Source organism: Perissodus microlepis, chromosome 22, assembly GCF_051167445.1.
Source record: "Perissodus microlepis isolate ML-2025 ecotype Zambia chromosome 22, ASM5116744v1, whole genome shotgun sequence".
NCBI classification, from domain to species: domain Eukaryota; kingdom Metazoa; phylum Chordata; class Actinopteri; order Cichliformes; family Cichlidae; genus Perissodus; species Perissodus microlepis.
Window position 1 is genome coordinate 25,929,974 of NC_140481.1, and position 24,154 is coordinate 25,954,127.

Here is a 24,154-nt window from a genome sequence, read left to right on the forward strand (position 1 = left end):
AAAATGAAAATGCTATTCAAGGTACAAAACAGAAAAAAATGTTACGTTGTGTTTAAGTTTTGATATAGCTTTTCAGTTAGCACCACTTTCTCAAAAGAACCAACAACTACACACTGTTGAAAAACTGTCACTTCTTCCTGTCTCTAATTCCCTGCACCTGTGCCTTTTGTGCCTTCCTTAAATAGGTCTCAGCTAGTCAATATTAGACACATCAAAACTGGCAATAGTACAGGTCTTTTGGGCGACACTGTTGAAAAGAATGTGTTCTTAATGACTACCTGATTAAATAGAGTTAAGACTGACTCACTGCACCATCATGTGGTATAAGCATTATGTGAACTTGCAGCCTGACCCTAGTTCAGCCTCAGTTGGTTAACGCAATACGCAGACCTTCTGGACTCAGCAGTTTTTTGAGAAGTAATTTTGAAAAGTTTTAAACTGAGTGTTTTTACGTATATTACTTGTGTAAGTTTCTGTAACACGAGTTTCATGAATTTTAGCCTGTGTCTGTGTGTTGTGTGTGTTTTTTTTTTTTAAAGAATGAGTCCCAATGTTTGTAACACATAATACCAATAAGAAGAGGAGGAAGAAGACTTGAATAAGTCTTTTGTTTTGAAAGAATATCCCGGAAGTTGCTATGTCTCGTACCCGTTAGCTTTCCCTTAAGTATGACAGAGGGCGGCGTAAGAGCAGATTTCAGACCGGTTTATCGCCGACGCTGAGGAGGACGCCGAGGTAGAGAGCCTCTTATATTTGTTTGAAAAAAGTTGAAATCGGGATTGTCACGTTAAACAGACTTGACAGTAAACTCAGCAGTCGAGCAGGTAAATATTAATGTCAATCTCGGGTTGCCATTTAGCTGTTAGTTGTCGCTGGCTAAAGCTAACTAACGTCGTTAGCTTACACACAGCTGCTAACGCTACCGTAGACATTTCACCAACTTCGTGTCTTAAAAAAAAGCTTAACACCGATAATAATTCTGCTCTTATTTCAGTTACAACGCCAAAGTCCGGAGTTAAGACATTTCATTCAACTTTAATCTGCCAGTTTATGTAGGTCAGGTGTAGTGGGGAGACAAGAAGACTTCTAACCGACGGGACAGCGAAGCGGCCCGGTTCGACTTCACCGAACGAAGCCGGGGAGAAGATATCACGAACGGCGGAGCTTGGCTGATGCGTGCGGGGCCAGCGGAACGACACTGAACGTTATTGATCATAAAGTGCCGGTTCATCCGGACAGACACCCCCATGAATGGAAATCGGAACAACAGGTGGGATCCCGGACTAACTAACCACCGTGCCTAAATGTGCTAATGTGGTGTTCAGGTGCTGCCGAGTTATTTTGAGCCCGTATGTGGTACTTCTCATACATTTAACATTACAGGTTTTTGAATTAGGAGTTTTCCTTTAATCAATTTGGTGTCATACGGGTTTTTTTTTTTTTTTTTTTTAAGTGTTCAGGTTATCATACAGAAAAAAAGCTCAGTGGTGTCAGTTCCCAGAGATTACCGGTCAGTTGAGCGCCTTGCACAAGGGAGACATTTGACCTCGTGGTTTTCTACCAGTCTTAGACTGGGTTTGAACCCCAAGCATAACCAAGGAGTTACTGTTGCCTAAGCCCGAAAAATGTTGTATTAACAAACCCTTAAAGGCAAACTTAGCCCCTTAGTATTTGCGTGTTTGCCCCCAAACCAGTCTCACGGGTTTCTTTTTTGACTGTGTAGGTTGTCAAAAGCAGGTGGTGATGCCACCAGGTGTGCTTGAAGACTGGGGGGGAGGGGGTATCCCATCCATCCATCTATCCACCCACACTGCTGCCATAGTTACTCAGCCTACTGAATAATGTTTAGTTAACTGCTGTCTTTGTTAATTATGAATCAGATAGGCATGGAGGGACATAAATCAATTTACTTTTTGCCAGGGGTAGCAGTTTCTGTGTTAATGATTGTGTTGGGAAAAATCCAGTGGTGGACTGGGAGGGAGGGGGTATAGATGTTGACTGGTTCATTGAAGCTGACCCATACTTTCTCCATCCCCTTTACCTGTTTCAGATTTGGGCCTTTTTCAAGCCTGAAAAAAGTTTTAACAATGAACTTTTTCACTTCAGTGTGTGTGTGTGTGTGTGTTTTCAGACATACCGGCACTACTTTTTACTCTTTTGCCAGGGCACCATTGTAAATACACTGCTGTGAAAAAGTATTTGTTCCCTTAATGATTTCATATATTTCTTTTGGTCATGTTTTCAGGTTTGGGTGTTTCAACTCATCAAACAAATTCTGATATTAGATTAAGAGAACCCGAGTAAAGATAAATTGCAGGTTATTTAATTTATTAAAGTAAAACCATCCAAGCCTACCTGTGTGGAAAAAGTAATTGTCCTCAACACAGAGTAATGGGCTGTGCCACCCTTGGCAGTGAGAACTGCAATCATGTATTTTCCATAACTGGCAATGACTTTCAAAATTTGACTCATTCTTCTTTACGGAGTTGTTTTAACTCACGATTGCAGGGCTTCTAAGAATGAACGCCTTTTTTTAAGTTCATGCCAGTGCATGTCGATCAGATATAAGCACAAACTCTGACTTTAAGGTCACTCCAAAACCTTCATGTTTGTGGTGTTTTTTGTTTTTTGTTTTTTTGTAGTCTTTCAGTGTTGGATTTGCTGGTGTCCTTTGCACATTCTCCTTCAGCATTTTCTTAGAGCAGAATTAATGGATTCAGAATTCAATTATGGCAAGTCATCCAAGTCCTGAAGCAGCAATGGTAGTAAAGGGTGGTAAATGTAAGACGAGCTCAGCAGTGGTTCTTTTCTTGGAACTCTCCCATGGATGCCATTTTTGCCCAGTCTTTTGTTGTTGGTTGTTGGTGGTTGTTGTGGTTGTTTTTGTTGTTCTGGGATCTGTGACCTCCTGGGTGAGTCGTTGATGTGCTCTTAAAACCGAGAAAATCTGGAACCATTGTGAACCTATTTGCAGTTAATGGAGTGGTTCACTGGAGTCTCAAAGACAGGTAAATGTCATTGACTTTATACAGCACCTTAAGCTGTAAGCAGCGCAACCCAGCTCAGCTTCAGTTTATAATTTTTCTATTTATTTATTAATTTTTGTAATGCAGTACACAGATATTTTGGAAGTGAAGTTATTGTGGTTCTCTCATATCCTGTTTAGATTTCATTCTGGAAAGTTTGTTTTTGTTTGTTTTTTAATAAGTTAAACACGGGAAGTATCTGTTTATTTCCTTCAGTAAGCAAGGCTCTGTAATACAATGCAAATTTTATTATACCAAGGATCTTTGTTTTGACTTTGCTTAACCAAACATAAGCAGTCAAGATAAATGATCACACAAAAGTGAATATCAACTGCATGACTGATTGCATGTTGCACGTATCCCAAATCCTTCACTCTGCATAGGGATTTGGCTATGCAAACAGAAGCATGGCAACATGAAATTCACTTTAGTCTGAAAAAGTGCTACTATATTGGTCTAATTGAAGTGTATTTTAAGAAAAACTGGCAAGATCTTTTGTCAACAGATTTGAGTGTCGCAGCTCCATTTTTAAGACAGAATTATTCATATGGCATTGAATTTCTGTTTAAAAGTTTGCAATACTGTTAAGTCCTAGTCTTTCATCTGCTTCTCTTGGGAGCGTGTATATTAAGGGTTTTAGAATAATAAAATTTTAATTGTTTGCAGCTAGCATGAAAATCACAGAATAATGTTGCTTCAGAATGTATTTCTTACCAAAGCTCATCAGGAAAATGACAAACTTTGGATGCTCTATAAAGAAATGTTAGACTCCCTTGCATTCCCTCAGAAGAGGTCTTAATGGTGATGCTACTTTTCATAGAATTGATTGGTCAGTAGGTGGTAATTTGTCACGCACTGATCTCTAATCTTTAACATAATCTGCTCTGGTGCAGGGTTATATTTGCAGAGCTGGTAACCATGCCAATGTATTTGTCACAATAAAAACTGAGGCTGAAGTTATCCTGCAGTAATCCTGCTTTCAGTTTTCCCCTCATTAGAGCTGTGATGTTGAGTGTGATGGTAATTAGATGTTTGAACAATTCATACCTATTTATTAACTTGAGAATGAGACATTAAAAAGAGTTCATCTTCAGATTTTATTTTTTCTGCACGTGAGGATTGACTCAGCTTTGCCTATTAAATTCTACTTGATGATCATACTTTGCCTGCTTAATTAAGCAGATTATATTCACACCACAACTATTTAAACACTTGTGTCCTATAAAGTTGAGGAGATTAAACCAACACTTGCTTTATTATTCCAGGATGCACTTTAAAACTTTTAGCTTCCAGTGTTGGTGCTGTGGTGGCTGTACAGTATCTCATCAGTGGAGTTCTTTTAAAATGTGTGGGTTAACTACAGCCATGTGTGGGTGGCTGCTGGTTGTGTGGTGCATTTGTACATTGAAGCAGCCTGATAAGTGGTTATTAATCTCTCCATTGTTGCTCAGGCTAAAGTGAGCCTTTGTCTTTTTGGGACATTACTGGTGCAGTAGCTGCTGCCTGTCCTCTGGAAGTGCCAGTAATGGACATTTCAGTTCAACACTTGAAATCAACTCCAGATCTCTTATTTGCCTTTTTTTTTTTTTTTTTTTTTTTTTTTTTTTTTCTCTCTCATAAGAATGCAAGGGAACAAAACATAAAACTTGTCAGTCAATTGTCTAATTACTTTCAAGTTTCTGAAAATGAGGGACTGTATTAAGATAATTAATTCCTAAAGATGCTTTTATTAAACCCCTTGAATTAAAGCTGAACATTAATGATATGTTGTTAGTTTATACCTTCACAGTGCGCTTCAAAATCAAAGGGGCAACAATTACAAAGATTGTGACATTGTCCAAATACTCATGGAGCTAAATGTCAGCATTTCTGTTACAAAATCCATACTCCGACGCTTGTTGGGCTGAAAGTTTCTGGGTAATTCCTAACTCAGACTGGAGCTTTTTGGAGAGGTGACTGCGTGTAAGAACTTATTAGTCCAATAAACTACATATAAAAACCATGGAAAGCGATAGAAGAGTCCGATATCTGAATAGAAGTCTAATTATGATTATTATTTTTAGTTTTTGCCTTTAGCTGAACTAGAATTTCAGTTGATTAAACCAGACTGGGGGGGAAGAGATCTTAAAATATTTCGTAATTGTGATTTTCTTTAGTCAAAGACAAAAAACCTCTTTGATAGATGCTGGAAATTTATTTAAAAGCAGGAAAAACCCGGGTCATTTGCTCACACTGAAGACTAAAAGAAATAAATAAGGTAAATCCATGTTGGCCTGCTCTTCCCTCCTCCTGTCGGCACGGTTGTAGTTACCATGGAGAATTATGGCAGCATGGGTGCCGTCACCATGGGAATGGCACAAGGGAATAAAACAACCTGGGGGGAACCATCATGCAGAAAGTGTATTGTTTTAGTCAATAATGCCTCCTTATGACACATTCAGATCCAGATGAGAGTTCAGAACCTGAAACAGTTTAACTTTTTCAACCCCCAGTTTCTCAGTTGCACTGATTTCATAGCCATAGTCATCACTTCATCACTGTTGTAGAATTTCTTTTCTCTGATTCACACTTTCATTTCAGCAGCAACGAAGTGCTCAAAGTCTCGGTGCCTTTACAGCTTCAGCTGTGTATGTATGTATGTGCAAACATTGTCATGCGGATCCTCTGAGTCACTTTCGTGGAAATTGTGTGGTTGTGTGATGTCATTTTCTTTTTTTTCAATGTGTATTTTCCAGTTTGGTATTTATGAAAATTGATGTCAAATAAGTGTGGTGTGTCACTCGCCTACTTCTCCTGTCTGGCAAAGGCCATGTCAGTCAGAAGAAATCTGTGACCGCCAAGCGGGTCTTTATTTTAAAATGTCACCCAACTCTGTAACCTTTCCTACGGTTATTATCAGATTGATGTGGGAATCGCAGTGTTCGTCTGTGTCTTTCAGTTTTGTCGGTTTAAAATGAGGCAATGCTTAACATCCCTGACCATCAGAACCGGCTTACACTGTCTGCACTTTTCCTCCTTATTAACCACTTCCTTCCTTCAGTTTGCCTTTCTCTCTGTAAGGGCGCTCTACACTCGGTGGTACTGTGGTGCAGTGGTTGGCACTGTTGCCTCATAGCAAGAAGGAAGGTTGTTTTGAACCTCCTGGTAGGTGGGGGCCTTTCCTCCCCCTCGGTGTACTCCAGCATCCTCCCACAGTCTAAAGACATGCACATCTGGGTAATCGGTGATTCCACACTAGCTGTAGGTGTGAATGCAACATAGATTATGTGCTTTCGTACAAAGAATAAGTGCTGTATGAATTTACTGTACACTGAATACATTTGTGTATAAGAGCAAAAATTGAGAAGTGAGATTAGATTTACAGTAAATACTAGTGAGTAAAAGCTAAAACTCTGCTCTGTTGTTTAACATGTCCATAAAACTGTTTCCATTCCTTTGAGCTTTTTCTGCTGAAAATATAATTAACAAAATAAACAAATATAGATAAATGTAGACTAAAGTAATCCTGCCGCTTGGGAGTGACTTGGGGGTTACTGCAAAGGAAGGGTGTGTCTCTTTAGGAGAGACACCGCTGTCAAATTGAAATAGCATCTTGATGGTTTTAGCTCAGTTGTCTTGTAATGATTCATTGTATTAACTGCCCAAGGTCGTGGCCTCTTGGCTACTTTAATTTTGGAATAAAACAATAATTATAATTTTATTGTCACTGCTTTAGGAGCCGTTGAAGCCCAAGCGCTGTTCACATTGCCACGGCGACCGGGCTATGGCACCCTTGGAAAATCCATCAAGCTTCTGGCCAACTGTTTTCAGGTGGAAATCCCCAAGATTGATGTCTACCTGTATGAGGTGGACATTAAGCCTGATAAATGCCCGCGGCGGGTCAATAGGTAAGGGAAAATCCCCAAACTTATTTGGTAATTTGGCTCATATTTAACATTGCTGTCTGTGTAGATTTTTACAGACGAACTAACAGGACATTATTTACTTTTCCTTTGCATTTTACACCTACACTTTTATGCATCCATTAGTAGTGACGCTGCAGTGTGATCATTTCCAGGGAGGTAGTGGACTCCATGGTGCAGCATTTTAAGGTGACCATCTTTGGTGACCGGCTGCCAGTTTATGATGGGAAGAAGAGCCTCTACACTGTGAGCCCACTTCCTGTCGCCACTGGTGGGGTAAGAAACTAGATCCTCTGTGTGGTGTTGGTTTGTTTAGGTTGCACCTGTCAGCAGCTTCTTATCTATGATATTGATTTCTAGTGCCCGAGAGTTGAACTTGTCAGTACGCATTTGTATGTCGAAAACTCACCTGCTCAGGTGGTTCTTATTTTTGGTAACCAGAGTTTTAGTTCAGTTTTCACTTTTATTGATGTGAGCTTGAGTCTTTTATTTATTAATTAATGTAGGCATTATCAGGAGCAAAATGTAACAAATTGGAATTACAGAAATTGGAATGCAAATAAATTGTACTCCCAGCATCAAAGTAGGCAGTGTACACAAATGTGACCACTTTGATGAAAGGGTTAAATTTGAGCTAGTTTTAAATACACAAGTTTAGGTTTAGTTAACTCCAGCAACCTTTTACCCTGGACATGGGGTTATATCAAAGTATAAAGCTGTTTAACAGTTTAGAAATAAATTCCCCTATTCATTTCTAATCTTGGTCCCTCCCACCAAAGAGATGTGCAGAGAAAGCACGGAAAAGAAGTCAAATTGAAACTTGCTTGCATAAAGCGATGTCAGTTAAATATGACGCTTGACTCAGATGTTATCTGATTGGTTTTAGCTTGCTATTGGATTTAATGTTGTCGAATAAGCACATCATGTTCACTTTTATGCTTAGGCCCACTTTTGATGAAATTCATAAAGTGCTCCAATGTGACATGATTGTACAGATAAAGTTTTTATTCACACACACAAATTAAGGGCAAAAAGTTTGGTCATCACAAATAAGTCATATTTTGTAGAGTCCTAGAAGTTGTTTTTGTCTTTTAATTGAGAAATGAGAACTCCACACTTGGTACCACTGATTAAGTATAACCCCTGTATCATTTTTTTTCTTTCTTTTCTTAAACAGGTTGATCTGGATGTCACCCTGCCAGGTGAAGGTGGGAAGGACCGACCTTTTAAAGTCACAATTAAATTTGTGTCATTAGTCAGCTGGCACATGCTACATGAAGTCTTGACAGGACGTGGAGCACCAGGGCCAGTGGACCTGGATAAACCTCTGAGCACTAACCCTGTTCATGCTGTGGATGTTGTCCTTCGGCATCTGCCCTCCATGAAGTGAGTTTCTTGTCTTGCACATGTGCGAAGGTTTGTTTTGCTGATGAACACCTTTCTAAACTGAACAACTAGAAAATTATATGAAACATTTGTTCGAATTACTTATTTAATGTTATTTCAAAATAACTGGCATTGATGTCTACTATTTAGCAAGTGTCTTCAATTGGAAACATTTTGAGACTCTTCCTGGATATTAAGTTGAAGCCTTTGTCTGAATTGTTCTATTTAATTTCTGAAGGATGGTCTGGTTTAAAAATCCAGCAGATTATCTCTAAGCTATTCTGCAGTTTACATATATAATGTTATAGCGTCATAAATTGCTCAATCCATCATGCTGTCCTCACCATCCTTGGTTAATTCCACCAAAGCACTTGAGCAAATGAAATGCTAAATTACATTCTGAATACAATAAGAAGAATAATAAGTACACTTACCAAGCTCTTATGAAAACAAGTAGATTTACCTGCAACCTCACAGCTGAAACTGCTGTGAAGCTCAGCTGTGTACTCATGTCCTAACAATGTACTTGCATTTTTTTTCCCATTGACCTTGCTGATTGGCTCTTAGGGCTGTTCATTTGCCATCTTATTGCATAATTTCATCATAGATTTCGTTCATGTGTCCTATTTCTGTCAGAATGTCTTTGCTTCTTGTTTGCCATTACTCTGTTGCATTTTACATTTAAGTGATTAAAAACTGTAAAGGCTAAATAATGTAATCTGAATTAAACATGTGAGTAGTGTCTTTGTTAGTTAATTCTCAAGTCAGGAAATATGATCCAAAGATGCTCGCATCCTGGAGATATACACCTCTCTTAATTTATTATGCAGCATTTCAACCACAACAGAGTTGCACATTTCATGTATTGCATTTCATCTACAATACCACAGGTAGATGTATTTTTAGATTAGTAGATGACCCCACTGGGATTTGAATTCGACATGCAGAGATGGATTAAAAGCATCTTTTTATGTAATCTACCTTGGGATGTGTCATTTGGTGAATCCATTAACCAAAATAGCTTTCAGTAACATGAACATAAACCCTCTGAGCCTCCTGTGGTTTGAGACATGAAACTCATGGCTTGTTTTGCTGTACCCAGTGAACTCCACAGGGAATGTCACTTCCTACCACAGTAAGTGTAATTTCTGTTCCCTGCTTACCTCTGCGTGTCCTCTACATCGTCACCAGGTACACCCCTGTTGGAAGATCCTTCTTCTCCTCCCCAAAGGACTATGACCATCCACTAGGTGGAGGAAGAGAAGTTTGGTTCGGCTTCCATCAGTCAGTACGGCCAGCCATGTGGAAGATGATGCTAAATATTGATGGTAAGGATGGTGAAAGCAGGAACATTTAAAAGGAATGCATGTAGTGAATACGCATATGCTTTCTTGCCCAGATTAGGATGACATGATCGTTACTGTGTGTGCACTAAACTTAACTACTACTAGTTAATCTGTACAAAAGTAAAGGTCTTAAAATTTTTACAAGTTTTACCATTTTTCTCTTTTCTGAGTTTTTTCAGCTGTCTGCTTTTAGTCACACAGACTTGGAGACAGATTAGTAGGTTGGGGAATGGCTGCCAACCAGTTACTCAAAGAAAATATGATTCCTGACTGGTTGTGAGTGGGCGCTAAATGGTGCAGGCAGTCATTAGATGAAACTAGTTGCTTTATGGTTACTTTGGTTACCAGCAGATTGCTGCGGTTGCCCATAGTTTGCGTGGAGGATGCAATTTATAGACCAACGCGTTTGGAAGTTTAACTGCAGTGCAGTAGTGGAACCTCATAATGTGACAGAGGCTAAGAATGTTTGCCTTCAGAGTAAAAGTTGTATCTTATTGCTGAATTATTTCAAAAGGTATGTCTATTGCTTTGATGGCAAACATTCTCAGTTTTCAGTTTCCGTCACACTTTCTGGAATTTATCACAGTGTGGGTAGTTCGTGAGTGTTGGCAAGCAAATTGGTGTCTTCATGCATTCGGTGGGCGACCGCAGCAATCTGCTAGCAACCAAAGCCATCACAAGAAGGTTTTTGCTGCTGTACTCTCTCTGCAAATGATTTCGGAGACTGCCAGCAACCACTCGCCAGTCAGGGAATTAATTCTGCCTTCCCCTTAGCCACCTATCCATAACCAGTCAGTGATCCCTGCCACGTTGAAAGGCCACACTGACTGGTCTCTAGACCTGTTTGACTTATAAGCAGGTTTGCAAATTCCTGTAAAACTTCAGTTTGATTTTAATTCTTCTAGTTTAATTCTTCATGTTAATTGGTAAGCTTTGGATGTTTTGTGTTACATTTCATTACATTTGGAAAGGTCTTCTGAGTGTATGCACATTAACTTACGTATTATAATTCTTTTTTTGGCACGATCGTAAAAGCACAAAACTAAGTTTTAATGTCATTAGGAAATTTTGGGAAAAGCAGACATTTCAGTATTTGTTACTGTTTTGTCACAACAAAATCCAGAATTTGCTACAGCTCTTGGTGTCCAGTTGTTTAATGACTTATAATCAAATTCAGATTTCCCTTTTTGTCTTAATCAAAGCCTCCAAACCAACTCGGCATGTCTTGGCTGTCTACATAAGGCTTCACCATTCTTATATTGATCTGATTTGTTGTTGTGGCACTGGTCAAAGTTGCAACAATTAGATTTTCCCAAAAGTAACTTTTGGTTATATGTGACTGAAAATGAATCTTTCTGGCCTACCATTTTGACTGTCCTAACTCATCTTGTGTTATTTCAGTGTCAGCCACAGCTTTCTACAAAGCCCAGCCAGTCATTCAGTTCATGTGTGAGGTTCTGGACATTCACAACATTGACGAGCAGCCACGCCCTCTCACAGACTCCCACAGGGTCAAGTTCACCAAAGAGATCAAAGGTACGTCACAGAGGAGTGACAGCCTCTGCTTGTTTTTTTTTTTGTTTTTTTTTTATCACAGTGTCACAGTAATAACATTTTGTTTATTGCTGCAGATAATTTCAGATCGTGTATGTAATTGAGGTATCAGTTGTTCCACTGTTGGGGGGGGAGCTAACTGCTTATCATTTACATCTTCACAGGTCTTAAAGTGGAAGTGACACACTGTGGAACCATGCGTAGGAAGTACAGAGTCTGCAATGTAACACGGCGCCCTGCCAGCCTCCAGACGTACGTTTCCATATTGCTCCCCCAGTAGATGTTAACTCGCACTCAAAGCTGTTGCTGGCTTACAATAACACATTCTTGTTACTTTCAAATCCTCAGATTTCCATTGCAGCTTGAGAACGGTCAAACAGTTGAGCGCACAGTGGCTCAGTACTTCAGAGAGAAGTACAATCTGCAGCTGAAATATCCCCACCTCCCTTGTCTGCAGGTGGGACAGGAACAGAAACACACCTACTTGCCTCTAGAGGTAAGAACTGATGTTGATCGTAGGAGTTTGCCCTAAAACCCTGAAAGAACAGTCTCTGGTTTTTAAATCATTAGAGGTTACTTACTATGGGTTTTCGAACAATGTGCATTTCTTGCTCTACAAAAGACAGTCGACACACGTTGATTCCTGAGGTCTAAATGAATTTTGTGACATGAATTCTTGGGACTGCGAGGTTTAAACCTGGCAGGACCCTTCTATTAAGTTTCCACGAAATTGGCATCTAGGAATGTTAGGTTAATGCTGCCTATGTTGGATGACGACACCCTATGAACACAGATTCTTAATCTCAAGTTTCACTTCCTGGTTAAATAAAGGTTTTAGAAAATGAGCTTTTTTTCACATCTAGGGTCATAGGGTCGACTGTTTGGCCAGTAAGCTCACAATGATGGTGTTGGATTCATAACAAGAAACGCACTACATTAGTGATTTTTATTTTTTTTAAAATAGCACTGACCCATTATGTTTAACATTCAGAGCAGCGCACTACCAGTGAAACACTGCCATGTCTTCACACCTATTGTCATCTGGCCTACTTGTTTTGATTAATTGAACCTGGGCTCAGTTTGCATGTTACTACTCAATAGGTAGGTCATATTAAAAAAAATTAACCTACCTTATCTTGGGTAGCCTACCTTCATGTATAAAGTTTCAAGCCTTTAGTATTATAATACCAGAATCCTTGAATAAGTTTGGTCTATGACACCGTGGCTCCAGCCACAGCTTCACCAAGCTCTGTCTCCTACGAGAAGGATGGATAGTGTTAAGCAGCATTGGGCCTTCTCTTTTGTGTAAACTACCCTGGTTTGAGAATGGTTTCTTGATGATTAAGATCATACAGGAAAACTTAAAACTCTCAAAACTTGTAATAAGTCAGGACAATATCATTTTAACTGAAAGAATTTCCCAAATACAGTTTTTTTTTTTTTTTTTTTTTTTTTTTTTAAATTGTTGTTTTTACCATTATATCCATCTTGTGATGCTCCTGCTGTGGGCTGTTTGTTTTCTCTTCAACTAATGGAAATTTAGAAACAGGTTCTTTTGAGTAGTTATTTGGCTTGTTAAGTACATGAAAATGTAAAATATAGCTTTACAAGTTGATTAAAATTTCACAGAAAAAATATAAATGTGAGATATGTAACTTCACTGCAGTCGGTCTACTGTAGTTTCCATTTTGTCAGTGACTCGTTTGGGTTCAATACCTTCCTGAGAAATGCAGCTGATTAACCGCTTCCACACTTTTGTTTTTACTTCCAGGTGTGCAACATTGTAGCAGGACAGCGCTGTATTAAAAAGCTAACGGACAACCAAACATCAACCATGATCAAAGCCACAGCCCGCTCTGCACCAGACAGACAAGAGGAGATTAGCAGGCTGGTGAGTGTCCTGTAGGCCAAAAGTAATCCAGCATGGGAGATTTAGTTTTTTGGTATCTTTGAATAAATAGACTTTTGTCCCCTTCTTAGGTGCGGAGTGCAAACTATGATGCCGACCCGTTTGTCCAGGAGTTTCAGTTCCGTGTGCGAGATGAGATGGCTCAGGTGACGGGTCGCGTCCTGCCAGCCCCCATGCTGCAGTATGGTGGCAGGGTGAGCTCTGAACCCTTTATGGTACCTTCCCCTTTAAATCACGCTTCATACGCATGTGTGTGTCCTTCTACATGTCTCTGTGTGTGTTGCAGACAACAGGATTTCCTCCACTTAGCTACAGGAAGAGTTTTTGGGTTTTTTTTGGGGGGGGGGGTTTGTTTTTTTTCCCCCAGTTTTATTGATACAGCATCAAACCATAAGTCGCCTCAAGGTGCCTTTATATTATTAAAAAACTCCAACAATTAAATGAGCCCCTATGAGCAAGAGCTTTAGTGACAGTGGGAAGGAAAAACTCCACTTTAACAGGAACAAACCTTCAGAGGAACCAGGCTCAGGGAGGGGCGGCTTGCTGATTCGACCGGTTTGGGGTGAGGGGAGGAAGACGGGACAAAAGACATCCTGTGGAACAGAGCCAGAGATTAATAAGAACCAATGATTAAATGCAGAGAGGTGTATTAACACATTGTGAGTTGGGAAAAGGATGACTGAAAAAGAAATACTCAATGCACCATGGGAATCCCCCAGCAGCCTACACCTATTGCAGCATAACTAAGGGAGGATTCAGGGTCACCTGGTCCAGCCCTAACTATATGCTTTATCAAAAAAAAAGTTTTAAGTCTAATCTTAAAAGTAGAGTGCATGTCTGTCTCCTGAATCCAAACTGGAAGCTGCTTTCATAGAAGAGGGGCCTGAAATCTGAAGGGGAGAAACAAAACTACACAACCAAAACAGTTTGGTCTTATGGCGTGTTTGCAACAAACTAGAAGCACAGTTTTCCTTCAGTTGCAGAAAGTATGTGTAATGAGGCAAATTTGCACCAGGAAATATCAGCAGAGATAAGGTGCACATTTTTTCAGCCAAAAAAAGTCCTTGCCGTTGCTTTGAGAAAACCAAGTCGCATCCTGGGATTGTCCTGATTCCACTGACAATCATAAATGGGGTACAATCTTTGGCACCTGTTAGCCTCTGCTTCACCTGGTTTCCTTTTGCTGCACTTGGGGCAGAGTCCAACACAGAAGCAGCAAAACCAGAAATGAAGCAAAATTGCCCCCTTTAGCACATCTTTGTGCTACTTTCAAGTTAAATAAGCCCAAATTGAGGATGAAGAAAGGAGCTGACTCACAGAAAGCGTTCCCCAACGTGTATTTCAGCCATGAGATTTCATATATGTGAAGGTGTTAGTGATTGATTTTTTTTGCAAATTGCGTATATTTTTTCATGTTAAAAAGATTTGTTCTTATGATTAAAAATGTGCAGTTATGCAACTCCCTCTCAAAGGTCAGTGTGCCGCATAGTCAGAATTATTACATGAAAAACATTTATAAAGCAGGTGAATTTCACTTCAGGACAGCTATGCCGTATCACATCATCCACAATAATACAACTCGAAATGTTTACATGATGTTAAAAGAAAAAAAGTTATCATCCATCCTTAACAAAGCACAATACTTTGCAAAATATCCACGAAATCTGTGGCTCTTGAAGGTGGAAATGATGTATTTTTAGCAAAATTGTGTGAAAAGGAGGAGATGCTAGCAGGTGGAGATGTGCAACACAAAAGTAAATGAATTTAATTAAACTGATCATCAGTGGCCCATTGGCTAGTTTTCCTGTGGAGAAAACCCTGGGAGGAGAAATCATCTTTAATTTGCTTCCACTGTTCGACTACAAACTAATTCAGCTAACATTTTCTCATCTTTCTGAACATGTTTGTGATTTCTGTTTAATTACACCTTAACTCATGAATGCTGTTTTGGGAGATCATCTATACAGACAATGTTGATTTATTTTTAGTGGCTCTGTTTTGCATGTCAATCATAAAATTTATTTTTTTCCCTTTGTATGTGCATGACAAAAGCAAGAACAAAAGCAGCAAAAATATTACTAAATAATGAGCCAATCAGTCGCTCAGCCGATTAAGAAAACCAGCTGAGCTCCCACTAGCTGCTTACGTCTTATGAATCCATACATTGTCATTGTCCATGTATTATATTTGTTTGTGTGACTGCCAGCCCCAGCGGATCAACCCTACACTGTCGTTGCAGAACCGCACGGTGGCCACACCCAGTCACGGGGTTTGGGACATGAGAGGGAAGCAGTTTCACACTGGAGTGGAGATCAAGATGTGGGCCATCGCCTGCTTTGCCACCCAGAGGCAGTGCAGAGAAGAGATCCTCAAGTGAGCTTGGTTTGGTTATTTATTTACAAAGTGGTTAAACTGTGAAACGGCACTTAGTGGATATACATATGTTAGACTTGCTTTATAAGCGTGTTAATTTAGTAACAATTTGTTGTAGTTTCAAAAAGTAAACTGAAACAAAGTTTCATTGGTTATTTAAGGTATTTGATTTGTTCTATGGAGGTATAAGTTAAGTACGGATTGTTAATCTTCAGAACCATACTGCTCATTAAACTTTAATTCTCTCCCCCCCCTCTTCTTTCAGGAGCTTCACTGACCAGCTGCGGAAAATCTCAAAGGATGCTGGGATGCCTATCCAAGGCCAGCCCTGTTTCTGTAAATATGCCCAGGGAGCTGACAGCGTGGAGCCCATGTTTAGACACCTGAAGAACACCTACGCTGGACTACAGCTCATCATCGTGATCCTACCTGGCAAAACACCAGTCTATGGTACAAAGATCTTTTAATTTCTAAACCAAGTGTTGTTTAACAATAATATCTTTTTTTTTTTTTTAAGAACAGAGATTTTGAAGTTAAACTCTATCGAAGCAGAAAATGGCTTTATATGTCTGACGTATGATTATCAAGCATGCCTGCATAGAGTAAAAGGATGACTAATATTTCTGATTACCCACAGCTGAGGTGAAGCGGGTGGGTGACACCCTCCTCGGCATGGCCACCCAATGCGTGCAGGTGAAGAACGTAGTAAAAACGTCCCCTCAGACCCTCTCTAACCTCTGCCTCAAGATCAATGTCAAACTGGGAGGCATCAACAACATTCTGGTTCCACATCAGCGGTAAGCTCACAAGACTTCAAACTGAAATTAACAGACTTTGATGTTTTGTTTTGTTTTTTTTGTTTTTTTTAAAACACATTCTCACTGAAGTGCTTATATGACATTGTGAGCTAGAAAAAGCTGTAAAATAAATAAATGATTTACTTTGTTTCAAAGTTTAAAACTATGAAACAGTTGGGGCTTTTTCTCCTCCGTTTTTCTCCTTGAGGTTTGTTTGCCAAAAATCGTGTGATCTGTCATTTCATTACACATTGGTTGGTAGATAATTTTTTTTTTTTCTTTTCTCTTACTTCCAGACCCACTGTGTTTCAGCAACCTATCATCTTCCTTGGGGCTGATGTCACTCATCCTCCTGCAGGAGATGGAAAGAAGCCATCTATTGCAGCGGTGAGTCGTCTCGTCAGGAAACATCTTTTTCCCGTTCCGGTTTCTTTCGCTTAAGAAACACTTATAAATTGCAACATATTACCTCCTTAGCTGAACTGGAGAAAATTATTCATGTATTGGTGTCATCGTGCTTGGATTACTGTAATGCCCTGATTACCGGCTTGGATAAATCTTTTATACCTCCAGGCTGTACAAAAGGCTGCAGCCAGGATATTAACTCATTCTATTAAGCAAGCTCACATTATTCCTATTTTTTTATTCTTAACATTGACTCTCAGTAGATCTTTGGATTTATTTTAAAATTCCAGTACTTGAATACAGAGCACTAAAGACTATTTCACAGGCTCAGAGTGTTAGTTCCTCTTACAAGATTTAAGATTTGTGAGGTCAAGCTGCGACTACAGTTAGCTGACTGTGGGGACCTTTTTAAAAAGCAATTAATCTTTGTTGTTGTTGTTGTTAATAGTGGTTTGAGTACTTGTTCTCGGGCTCATGTTTGCAGTGATGAGTCACAAAACAGGCCTAAATGTATCGGATCCTCATAAATAGAAATGTTGTTGGAGATTATTTGCACTGTTGACACTATTTAATTGGCTAGGTTAAAGTATTACTTTTTAATTTTTAACAGAAAATGATGGCAGGGTTTTGTTTGTTGTATGTTTTTTGCAATTGTCTACACTCCTCCTATAGGTGGTAGGCAGTATGGATGCCCACCCCTGCAGGTACTGTGCTACAGTGCGGGTCCAGAGGCCTAGACAGGAGGTCATCCAGGATTTGGCCTCTATGGTGAGAGAGCTCTTAATCCAGTTCTACAAGTCGACCCGCTACAAGCCAACAAGGATCATTTTCTACAGGGATGGAGTGTCAGAGGGCCAGTTCAGACAGGTACTTTAAAAAAAAAAATTGTCCAAGGCTTATTGTTAGTTTTCCTTTGGGTGGAAACTCTTTCAGGCACCATATAAACACCAGTTTAACTTGTACACGAAGTTGTTTATTATTTGGTAAATAACACCAAAGAAATGCTGTTTATTTGTTATACCATGAACATGTAACTAAAATTAGTAACAGGTAATGTGCACATCAGATATGAAGAATAAGTAATTTTTCCTTACTCAGATTGTAATAAGATTTTCTAAAATCTACTTTTTGAATGTGTACTGTATTATTTTGTGTTGAGGTGCTGTACTATGAGCTGCTGGCCATCAGGGAGGCATGCATCAGTCTCGAAAAGGAATACCAGCCCGGGATAACCTACATCGTCGTGCAGAAACGCCATCACACACGCCTGTTCTGCGCAGATCGCACTGAGCGGGTGAGAAATAAACTACCACTTCTCCCAATTGTCCCATTCCTCCGAGGAGTTAATTAGCTAGTCATATTAGAAACTTACTGTTTTTGTATAATGTGGTTAAAATCTGGAAACAATGGCCTGTAATGGTTAATGGAAAGCTGGATGGGAAAAACAGCCTGTAACTTTAAGTTAAAGGTACAGTGTGTAACCAGCTGATGATGTTTAGTCAAATCACTGTAAGGTGTCTGGAGACAGGAGGGTTGCATGTTTAATCTGCTGGCAATAAGTAATTGCGATAATACTGGAAATAAATAGGAATGTTTATGCACGTTTTTGGTTATTAGAGCCCTGACTTCAGTTCAGGAGATCAGGCTTGAGGTGGAGGTGTGAGGGAGGAGTGCATAATCAGAGAGAGAGATGATGATGATGATGAAATTATAAATGTACAAATTGATCATATGTAGTTTTGAAATAGATTTGGGATCTTTAAAAGATAAGATTAAAAGATGTAATTGGACACCAGTCAATGCATATTTGAAAAAGACTTGCTTTTGTAATCAATAAACTCAAATTATTTTCAACCGGTATATTGTTACGTTATTTCTTCTTATAAGGTGGGACGAAGTGGAAACATTCCTGCTGGCACCACAGTGGACACAGACATCACCCACCCATACGAGTTTGACTTTTACCTCTGCAGTCACGCTGGAATCCAGGTAAGATTTCAAGGACAGACACAAACTTTCAGGTGACTTTGTTTCAGCTTCACTTTAAGGCAATCGTAGAGCATGTCTCTCATTTGTGTATGTTTTTTAAAAAAAAAAAAAAAAAAATTATATTATTTAGCTTGTGACATGTTGATCAATCATTACTCGTTAATTAACAGAATTAATTTCCTTTCTGCCACCTGTCAGTTAAACCTGGAATCTGCCTCTTTCACTCATGTTTGAAGCATTTCCCTAATAACTACACCTCTCACTCTACTGCGTAACTGACACCTCAGCAGCTGTTGGAGAAGGGAACCCTGTTACTGTCAAACACACAGGCCTACCAGCTTCACCTAATTTTAGCCGCTCATTGTTTGCTGCCTCTCGCTGGAGCTGCTTTCTCTCCTGGGTGCGATTAACTCCGCTTTCCTCCCTCCAGGGTACCAGTCGTCCTTCTCACTACCACGTACTGTGGGATGACAACTGTTTCACCGCTGATGATTTCCAGCTCCTCACTTACCAGTTGTGCCACACCTATGTCCGCTGCACACGCTCCGTGTCCATCCCAGCACCTGCCTACTATGCTCACCTTGTAGCCTTCCGCGCTCGCTACCACCTGGTCGACAAAGAGCATGACAGGTGGGGCCCGAATATTTTAATGTTTGTATTTGTGTTTTTCATGAAACCCCAGAGGACTTGAACTTCTAATGACTAATATTGCCTGTACCCTTCGAAAACAACCGTTTCATATGATCACCTTAATAGTTTCAGTCAATCCAAATTAGCATTAATATTTTGCTGTTATCTCTGTAGTAGTTTTCGTAGCTTGATGTAGGCCAATATATGACTTTTAATACAACTACAGGATCTGTTTTCCAATATGGTGGTTAAACCGCATCAGTGAGGGTTAAATAATCATAGTACCATAGTTTTTCTGGGGGCTAACCATTTCAGGTATCTCTGTATACCTTTGTTATCCTTGTACTTATTTTTTTTTAATAACTTTTTTTTTTTTTTTTGTCATAGTGCGGAGGGCAGCCATGTCTCAGGGCAGAGTAACGGCAGGGACCCCCAGGCTCTGGCCAAGGCTGTTCAGATCCACCACGACACACTGAGGACCATGTACTTCGCCTAAACACCCCTCCACTTCACTCCACCTCCCAGTTACTCAGCCAGTCTTAGTGCCCAACTTCCTCCTGATCCGGAGTGACTCTGTGCTGCCGCAGTTTTGCTGAAGCCAAACAACGATGGCGGCTGTGTAGGAATGTCCTAGAGGAGTCCAGCCATGTTATGTAATCTGAAACCAGCCAAGGTGCTCCGGACCTCCATCTCATTCTCCCCGTGAGCCGTGTCCTCGCCTTCTGCATTTTACAGACACTCAGTTTTATTTTTATGGGATTATTTGGGGTTTTAAAGAATGGTGGAGCAGCCAGTAATCAAAAAAATATATTATTTTTGGTGCATTGGTGGTAGAATCACAGAGGACCTGACCTGCTTTGTAACCTCATGTTGAGCCTAATGTTCATGTTTGTTCTTTGGCTTTCTAGAGCCTGTCTGTGTTGTTTCTCTGAGCAAATGTGTGATCGACGTGGCAGCATGTTAGCTTTGGCACCTTTTGTAAATGGGCGGGCTGCCTTAGTGGTTTCTCTTCTGTCTCCCTTTAAGCCAGTTCTGTGTGGTTCCTCAGTCTGTCAGCCAGACAGTAAGCAGCATAACTTTGCACTCTACCAACACAGACACTGAATGAAATCTTCATTTTTCTAAGCAGAGCCACGTACAGCCGTTTTGAGGCATTGTTGTTTGTCGCCTTATTGTGAGGCGAGGTGCATAAACAGAACTATAAGATTCAAAGTCATTGCCATGAAATGGACTTTGTTCTTGTTTGTCTGACTATTTATGATTTTTCTTTTTCCTTTTTAACTTAAATTAAGAATAATTTACAGCAATAGTGTGTAGATGACCACAAACCTTTGGACTTTTCCCAGTTTTTACTTTTAAAGAGAGAAAAAAAAAAACTGACCGATTCAGTTGTGAAGAACTCCTTCAGTGCAATAACGTGTTAAAATGGAGAGCGCAGGTGTGTTTTCATGAGTATTTGTGTTGTTCTTAATGAGATCTGGGAAGTGACAATGAAGATGGACTCAGGAATGTGCAGTATTTGACATTCTGGTGACCGTGTAGGACTGATGCCTCAGATGTGAGGCTCGGTCGTGGTGAGGTCTGATTGTGTTTGAGGAGGTTTGTTTTGTTAAAGTGCCTGATATGTTTAGAAATTGAACAACTGGTAGGATGGAAGGTCTTTTTGAAACGGTTTGGGTGCCTCAAAACAGTCGATTTGTTAACAACACACACAGCACACTGGATTGTAGATGATCCTACCGCCAGCCACGTGTGATTGCTAATGTTTGCTGCGTTTTTTGTTTTGTTTTTGTAAATCACAGATCTGAATATGAAAAATGTTTGAGGTCCTACAGACTCATCATGTTAACCATAAAAAATTGTTTTCATGATTTTTACAGCTAATCTTTTTTTTTTCCGGCACATAGATGATTTGAACAGTAATTACACTTGACCGCTCTCCTTGGTCATGATGTTTTCTAAATGGTGCTTTTGGTCTCCTGGTTCCAGACCTCTAAATGCATTTCATTTGGTTTATTTGCTAAAGAAAACCTTTACATCGGCTAAAAACATCAAAAATACACTCGCTGTTCACCAACCTGGTTTTCCCGATGATGAAATAATCAAACTCAAGGCAGCAGCTTTGATTCTTATTTATTTTTTCCCTTTTTTGGTAAATGTATTTAACAATCTCAAACGAGATTATAAATTTTGTGTTTGAGAAGGATTTGCTGTCCCAGCCTTTGAAATTCAGCTTTTTACTGCTGGTTTATGTCTCATTTGTTTTCACAAACAAATTTGGATTAGTGCAGCTACAAAGGCCTTATTTTCAGTCATTTGCATGTTTAAAAAAATAAATAAATCAGAAGTCTGTAAACTCTGAGGGCGATGCATCAAATTTCTTTTGTTGGACCCCAAGAGTCTAAAATCTAAATATGTGTGGTTCATTATCATGTATGATGAAGAACGGTAACGTGTTTTCCTTGAAATATAATGAAATTAAATAAAAATGCACAACGCATCAGCAGCTATTGGCCCTGCTGACTGATCTCAGCAGCTATAAAAGAAAAATTTATGGAAAGAGCTTTGTTTATTTAAAAGAAGAAGAAATAATGACAACAAAAACCAGTATCTGACAAGTTGATATAAATTGGTCCCGAAAATCGACTAATCATTGCAGTTTGAGTGCCAAGACGACACTTTTCTCAAAAGCAGAGTTATCTTTACAAGTTTTTTTTTTTTCTTTTTTTTTCTTTCTGGGGGGGTTTTCCTCTCTATTTGGATTTGCAGGTGGTGATGTTGACATCTTTATTTGTTTATTTTTCAACTTTTAGTCCGTCATTGACGTCTCTGCACTGCTGCTATTGTTGGACACCCAGCCCCACGCAGGCTGTTGCTCATCTCAGACCTTCAGTTTACTTTAACACAAATGAAGCCTTCAGGTTTCATCCCTTGGACCAAACCCATGTGCCTGGTCGGGGTGAGTGCTGACGCTCTCCTTGCCACGTGTCACCAGAATCAGCTGCTATAAGAGGAGTTTTATTTAATATTTCAGCAGATAGACATAAATACTGTATATTTATACACAAAAAGCGAGAAGGATATTTTACTGCACTTAACAGAAATTCACGGGGGAGAGAAGTGCTCGTTAGGTTTCTTTAAATGGTTGGCCGAGGCTGTTTCTTAATGTCAGACATTACCAGCATTTGTTTTGGTTTTTGTTTTGGGGGGGTTGTTTGCTTTTTACTTGAACAATAGCAAAGTAATGGCGGGCATATTTAACGTTGTTTGCTGGTGCTCTGCTCGTCTCTGTAAGTTGACCTTTAGACAGCCTTATTACAGGAACCCCCTTCTCCACTAGTGATGCCACAGGACTTCAGATGCCTTTCCCCCCCCCCCCCCCCCCCCCCCCCCTTTTAAAGAAAGAAAAAAAAAACAACATATTTATATTTAAACTTAATAATGAAATGCATGTATTGCTTATTTTTCTAACAAAGTCCTATTTGAAGCAGAAGCCTAATAACTAATAACGTAGAGGTCTGCGATAACTTTCCAAATTTAGGTTTATGTATGTGATCGAGGTTTGTGTTGTCATAGAGCGATCAGATGAATCCTCAGCCCTCCTCATCCTCTGTGTTATCATCTCAAAAGCTCATCTGAGAAGCTTTAGGACATTGTTTGATTTTTATTCATATACTAAACCTTTTTTTCTTTTGCATATTAATGAGAGGAGGCTTTATTTTGGGGGGTTGTTTTTCTGTCCGTTACAGACTGTGCCTTTTTTCTGATGGTGCTGGAAAAAAATGTTCAAAAAGTGTGCTGAGCCCAGAGTCTACATTAATACGTATATATTAATACCTGAAAATACTGTAATGTGTGTGGATACCTCTGACATGTATGCCAAGAACACAAAAATATGCAGAATTTATCAGTTTTGAGCTGACAGGACCAAAAGGCCTGCAGGGATTGGTTTATTGGACGGGCACTCAAGCACAACCTAAAACCAAACATTTTTCAGTAATACAAATCATAACTTGGGTGGGGGGGTTGGGTGGGAAGCACTCATGACTCGTAGGTAACGAATATCTCAGTGTAGACATGATGTAGCATATTTATTTATTTCTGTGAGGCGTACTGCATGTTGTCCTCGGTTGGCGTTTTGAGTTTTGTGCGTTCGTTCTTAAATGGACAGCAATAATGAAGCAGCTGTAAAATTTCTGTGCAATCGGTTTGGCCGGCCTTCCTTTTTCTCCGTGTTTGCGTGTCTCTGTCTGAAAACTTCATTTTGTTTTCGAATGTGAAGTTCAGACGTTTACAGTCTTGGACAAAGAGCTTTTGTTTCTCCACGAGTGCCCGTCTCCCATGTTAAGGGATTCCCCACAAAATAAATGAATCTTTAGATGCCTCTGAAGGTTGGTTGCATATCATTCTTGAAGAAAAAAAAATATTTGAGTTTGAAAATGTGTTTTGTTTTTTGTTTTTTTTTTGTTTTTTAAATTTATGATATTAATAAGTACAACTGTATGTTAAAGAACTTTTAAAGTTTGTCTTAACACTCACCTGATCCTGGTCCTAAGTTGAGCCTTTTTTATTTGTCATATTTAATTTTTGGAATAAATACTCTATGTATAAAAGTCGTGTTGCCGTCGTGATTGGAAGAAAGTGTCACATCCAGTCTTTGTTTCCAAACATCACACTGAGGCTTTTTGCAAAATGTGAGAAGCATGAGTCTAAGGAAAGCTACTTCTGTCCTTCTCAGTTTTAAGCTGAGGCTGATTCTCCAATAATGGCTTTACTTCCACCACCTGACTGCTAGACTAAAAACTGAAGGGAGCCCTCGGTCATCAGTGAAACGCAA

The 24,154-nt window shown here is 39.6% G+C and overlaps 1 protein-coding gene across 4 annotated transcripts; it reads left to right on the forward strand.

Moving 5' to 3' along the window:
• The first annotated feature begins 657 nt into the window (after positions 1-657).
• Positions 658-23,930, forward strand: ago3b (argonaute RISC catalytic component 3b). 4 transcript variants are annotated; one of them, XM_084920062.1, is made up of 20 exons: positions 658-735; positions 1,048-1,270; positions 6,742-6,913; positions 7,084-7,204; positions 8,106-8,314; positions 9,506-9,642; positions 11,062-11,196; positions 11,379-11,466; positions 11,563-11,710; positions 12,986-13,105; positions 13,195-13,338; positions 15,363-15,496; positions 15,762-15,946; positions 16,134-16,293; positions 16,590-16,680; positions 17,371-17,565; positions 17,858-17,992; positions 18,586-18,687; positions 19,118-19,317; positions 19,705-23,930. In XM_084920062.1, exons 2-20 carry the CDS (start codon positions 1,252-1,254, stop codon positions 19,811-19,813), a joined length of 2,604 nt encoding a protein of 867 aa, XP_084776188.1. In that variant the 5' UTR covers positions 658-735; positions 1,048-1,251; the 3' UTR covers positions 19,814-23,930. The 4 variants fall into 4 exon arrangements, with proteins under 4 accessions (XP_084776188.1, XP_084776187.1, XP_084776186.1 ...); XM_084920061.1 differs by having other exon boundaries at positions 676-824; positions 995-1,270; XM_084920060.1 differs by having other exon boundaries at positions 676-824.
• Positions 23,931-24,154: the final 224 nt, after the last annotated feature.

What these genes read in the sequence shown, in the direction of transcription:
- ago3b (XM_084920062.1), top strand. An exon ending in GTTCACCAAAGAGATCAAAG is followed by an intron (nt 11,197 to 11,378) that starts GTACGTCACAGA and finishes ACATCTTCACAG; the next exon opens with GTCTTAAAGTGGAAGTGACA. An exon ending in CAGAGGGCCAGTTCAGACAG is followed by an intron (nt 17,566 to 17,857) that starts GTACTTTAAAAA and finishes TTTTGTGTTGAG; the next exon opens with GTGCTGTACTATGAGCTGCT.